Source organism: Rhamphochromis sp. 'chilingali', assembly GCF_963969265.1.
Source record: "Rhamphochromis sp. 'chilingali' genome assembly, chromosome: 11".
Lineage (NCBI taxonomy): Eukaryota > Metazoa > Chordata > Actinopteri > Cichliformes > Cichlidae > Rhamphochromis > Rhamphochromis sp. 'chilingali'.
Genome location: NC_137938.1, coordinates 626,561 through 631,200, shown reverse-complemented (window position 1 = coordinate 631,200; position 4,640 = coordinate 626,561). Strand labels below are relative to the sequence as shown.

Below are 4,640 nucleotides of genomic sequence, written 5' to 3'. Positions count from 1 at the left end.
ACCCGCGGCCCTACCTGGACAAGCATCCAGCATATTCCCTGGCCGGCTACACTCTGGAGCACCTGTATGACCCAGAGAGCCTCCGGGGCTACTGCACCTCCACCAGCACCGGCTCCACCCCCTACGATCACTTCCGCATACCAGCAGAGCAGACCACTGGGCGTAAAGGCACATCTGTCATTATTACTAATGGAAGCTAACACTTTTCTGACACACAGTCTGTTTAGCTTCTCCACAGGAGAGACTCACCTGCATCTGTTTTTCACCGTACCAATGAATTCCCAGAGAAAGTTCATTTGGCTGCTTCTAAAATGTCCGATTTGAAACAGGAAGCTCTTTGTGCCCGTGGCTCTGCTGGGTCTGTCTGTTTGCTGAAGCTTGGACACTTTTCTCTGGTCCAATCAGAATTAGAAAGAACAGAGTTATGATTCAAACTGGGAGCAGTTGATGTGTTTTGTTAGGGTAGTGAGTTTGATTAAACCCACTCGAGTATCACACATATTTACACACGGCCTTATAATCGACTATGGATCGATTTGATGTCCTTTAAATGCAGCGCTTCACTCGGTTCACAAACAAACCGAGTGGGCCTGTGATCTGCGTCTGTTCCCATTTGAAGGCCTTTAATTCAAAACTAGAACTCGATAGAAAACGGATGGATTCCCTTTTGGTTTAGCATCAGATCCTGTGTCAGTTTCACTCGTCCACATGGCGATGTGTTTCTATCAGAGACAGAACTGATGTTTTTTTTATACACACTGTTGGTGAAGACACATGGCAGGCTTAGGTTGGGTTGGACACGGAGCAAAGAAAGAAGAAACGAGCTTTATTGGTCACAATCACAAAGAGTACAACATGCAGTGAAACGTCCGAGCTGCAGCCGCGCTGTTCGGCATGGGGGGGGCCTAGCCAGGACCCTTACTGGATACTGGGAGGGAATCAAACTCGTGACGTCGGCTCCAAAGGTGTGTGGTCTTACCGCTACACTGTCCAGCTGCCATGATGGTTGGTCCTGAAATGAGAGCGATCACCTGAAACAAACTAATATGCAAAGCCATTCTCTGTTTTCTCTCCCTTTGTGTTCACGGTCACGTTGACTTTTGGCGTCTAGTGAGAGCGATACACACTGAATACACCTTTGGAGATATTTGATTGGCTGACACAGTATCATATTTGAATAGCATCACAGTAAAATGAGCGAAGGAGGTTTTGTGCTGCGGTTTAGCAAACTCTAAGTTTGGTCTGAGCGCGTGCACAGAACATATGAAGTTTCATTTCCATGACGTTAATCATGAGTGAGTGCAGGGCGATTGGTGCTCGTGACCATATGCAAAACGTTGGTGTGCCCGGTCAGTTAGCCAAATTGCATCATTCATCATCCCTGAAGCAACTGTTGTTGCAATTATACATATTTGCACAACAAGACTGGAGTTTGGTTATTGCTGATGAACCTATATTTATACCAGTTTGATTTTTTTGTTTAGTCACGGCCTGAAATGTGCTTAATTTCTTAAAGTTATTTATAGTGTACTGTAAATGTGCTCCAACAGAAAAGGCCATCACATTTAAGCACATGGGCAAAAACAGTATTTATTATATAAATGTTTGTTTATGAGTTTGAAATATAGCTGCAATCAGATCCAGTCTAACTGCTTGTATATTCAGTGTGTTTTTGACTGAGCAAAAGATCAAATAAAAATCATTTTGCACACGTGGATTGTTTGTTCTTTGGATATGCTTCTGTAAACGTGGCGTGAAAGGATAGACGGACATTCACGAGCAGCAATGAAGAAATCAGTTTCCTTAAATTCATACAGTAGTTTCATTTAGTAAGACTGTTTTGTTTGTTCAGGAGATTAATTCAAAGTACAAATATACTTTGTTTGCACACTTTGATGCTGTGAAACAGATTTTACTCGTAATTCATTTCTTCTTTGATGATATTTTAAACAACAAATGAAAACAAGCATTTTGCAGGCAGTATCACAGATCCACTGCTAATGTGATACATGCATGCGAGACATGAATTTCTCAAACTCTGAAGTGTTGAACACATGTAAGACCCACCTGACCCCACCATGCCAGCCTAAATGAATTACAACCAGTTTTCCAATCAGCTTCAGCAATCCGTCTGTTTTCACTACATAATCACAGCATCGCCGTGAATCGGCCTGTTTAGAAGAAACAGAGTGTTAAATGTTTACAGTTGGCACACGTATTAAACATGTGACTTTACAGATGCACATTGAATTTTGCCTTTTGAATTACAGTTGTGATGACATATCACGACAACACAAAGTCACTGTTTTAGATGTAAATTCAGATGTGGCCACTAAATAACGTTTCACATGTGATGAACTGTCATCAGTTTTGTGCAAGTTACTTTGAAAAAGTAATTAATTATAGTTACTAGTTACTTCTTCAAAAAGTAACTGAGTTAGTAACTGAGTTACAAGATTCTAAAAGTACTTAATTACTTGAAAAGTAACTATTGTGTTACTTAAAAAAAACGCCTCATTGTTCTGACACACAACACAGAACTATCCACAACACTACACACTAACTACACAAGACAGCACATTAACTACACAAGACAACACATTAACTACACAAGACAACACATTAACTACACAACACTACACACTAACTACACAAGACAGCACATTAACTACACACTCCAAACACGCTAAACGTCACAAATCTCTCACATCTCAAAACTCGCTCTCTCTCTCTCTCTCTCTCTCTCTCTCTCTCTCTCTTCCCCCTCTTCCTAAACAACCAAACGTCATGTTGCCATATCATCATTTTTTGATTGGTTAATGTGGTGCATTTTTCCACCAAAATGAACGTTTCTGGTTTTGTTTTTTAATTTTTTGTCATAAGCAGAGAGGTCTCTGTCATGGTCCTGGGCCATGTTGGCCCAGTATTCTTAGTTTTCTTGTATGTTTGTATTTTGTTCCCTATTTAGGCCATGTTTCCTGAGTTGCCCTGTTGTGTTGTTCCCTAAGTGTTTTCCCTTCGTGGCTTTTACCCCCTGTGTGCCCCTCTGTGTATCTGTGAGCCCTCGTCTCTCCTTATGTTTTATTCCATGTTTCCCCAGCCCGTTATGTCTGTGTTTTCCCCGTGCTCTCTCTCCTCCTGTCTGAACCTCTGTACTTCCTGTTTGACTCTGCCCGTCTCCCGTCAGTGTTATGTGCACCCCGCCCTGTCTCATTATGGTTATCTGTGTCAGCTGTGTTCCCCGTGTGTTCCCACTTTCCTCGTTAACCCTCTGTGTATTTCTGTCTGCGTCTCCCTCTGTTCGGCGTCGCGTTCTCCCTCATGCTGTGTGTGGTTCTCCCCGTGTCTTCTGGTATATGTTACAATTAGCTTTTCCCAGTGTAGTTTAGTTTTGTATTGCTTTGGTATCACTGCTTTCGTTTGTCACCTGTCAGCAATAAAGCTGCATTTTGAGTTTATCCCCTGAGTCCGTGAGTTTGCATTTTGGGTCCTCATCCTGCCTGCCACACAGCGACCATGACAGTCTCGCTGCGCTGTCCTTAGTAAACGTGACGAAACTATTTAGGAAAAAACGCGTATATATTGTTTATCATGACTCTGGTTTTACGTGGCCACACAATTTCTAAACTGGTATATGTCACCTTGTTGCTTTGTCTTTAAGTGGTCATGTGATTGACCACAACTACTTTATTCTTCCTCAGTCAAACAGCAGCACTCATGCCATTGTTTTCCCCCCTTAGCTCCAGGTGTTGTGCCAAAAAGTGTAGCGTCCAGATTACTTACAGCTACTTCCTGCAGCTGATATACGATGCTGTAAGCTGAACACAGCTTCAACCATCTGTTTGTTGAAAAAATAGTAACGCGACCGCATTTTCTTGTTAGTAACAGTAACTAATTACTCGTTACTGAACAAAGTAATGCCGTTAGTAACGCCGTTACTTGTAACGCCGTTGTTCCCATCGCTGACTGTTATTATATGACTGATGGTTTTTAAGCTGCGATTTAAGAAGTAAACTTGCTGTAGCTGCATACATTTCCGTTCCAGACCCTCTGGTTAACGCTCTGCTTGATGACATTCAGATGTGTGTTTCTGGTCATTAGCATACCAAGATTGGCACAGGTTATGTGTGACTGCACTAGCAAATAAAGAACTCTGATGGAAATCAGTACAGCAAGATCTCCAATTAAGCCTGCAGGTTTTTGCGTGTGTGGAGGTCAGAGATAAAGCCTGGCTCTCTTTCTTTACTGTTTGCTTTATCATCTCATCTGACTCTCCCAGGCTGGTGCCTCATCATTACAGTCATATTAGAAGCCTTTCATTCAGCCAGTCGTTCCTTACTTTAGACTCTCTTTTAGCTGCTTCTGTCACTTTAGGTTATTCACTCACTGACACCACGCCTGAAAAAAACTACCTATTACATGTTGCTAAGAAACCAGCAAGGGCACAAGAGGCAGTGTCAGTACAAGGCTGAGCAGGGCTCTGAGGCTGAGCCAGATTTTAATCTTAATCATAAGTTTATATCAACTCATCGTGGGCGTGAGCAGTAATTTGGGCCTTTTAGTGATTTCTTGGGAAGGTTATCCTGTCTTCCTTCCCTCTCCCCAACCAATCACAGCAGATGGCCCCGCCCCTCCCTGAG

At 42.5% G+C, this 4,640-nt stretch overlaps 1 protein-coding gene across 3 annotated transcripts in view; it reads left to right on the top strand.

Moving 5' to 3' along the window:
* The window catches only part of LOC308406110 (single-minded homolog 1-A-like), a 27,772-nt gene extending 26,063 nt beyond the window's left edge, over positions 1-1,709 (top strand). For all 3 annotated transcript variants that reach the window (XM_080896972.1, XM_080896973.1, XM_080896974.1), the window contains one exon: positions 1-1,709. This exon is cut by the window's left edge and continues 507 nt beyond it. In XM_080896972.1, coding sequence (XP_080753098.1) covers positions 1-200 — 200 coding nt within the window. In that variant the 3' untranslated portion in view covers positions 201-1,709.
* The last annotated feature ends 2,931 nt before the right edge of the window (positions 1,710-4,640 follow it).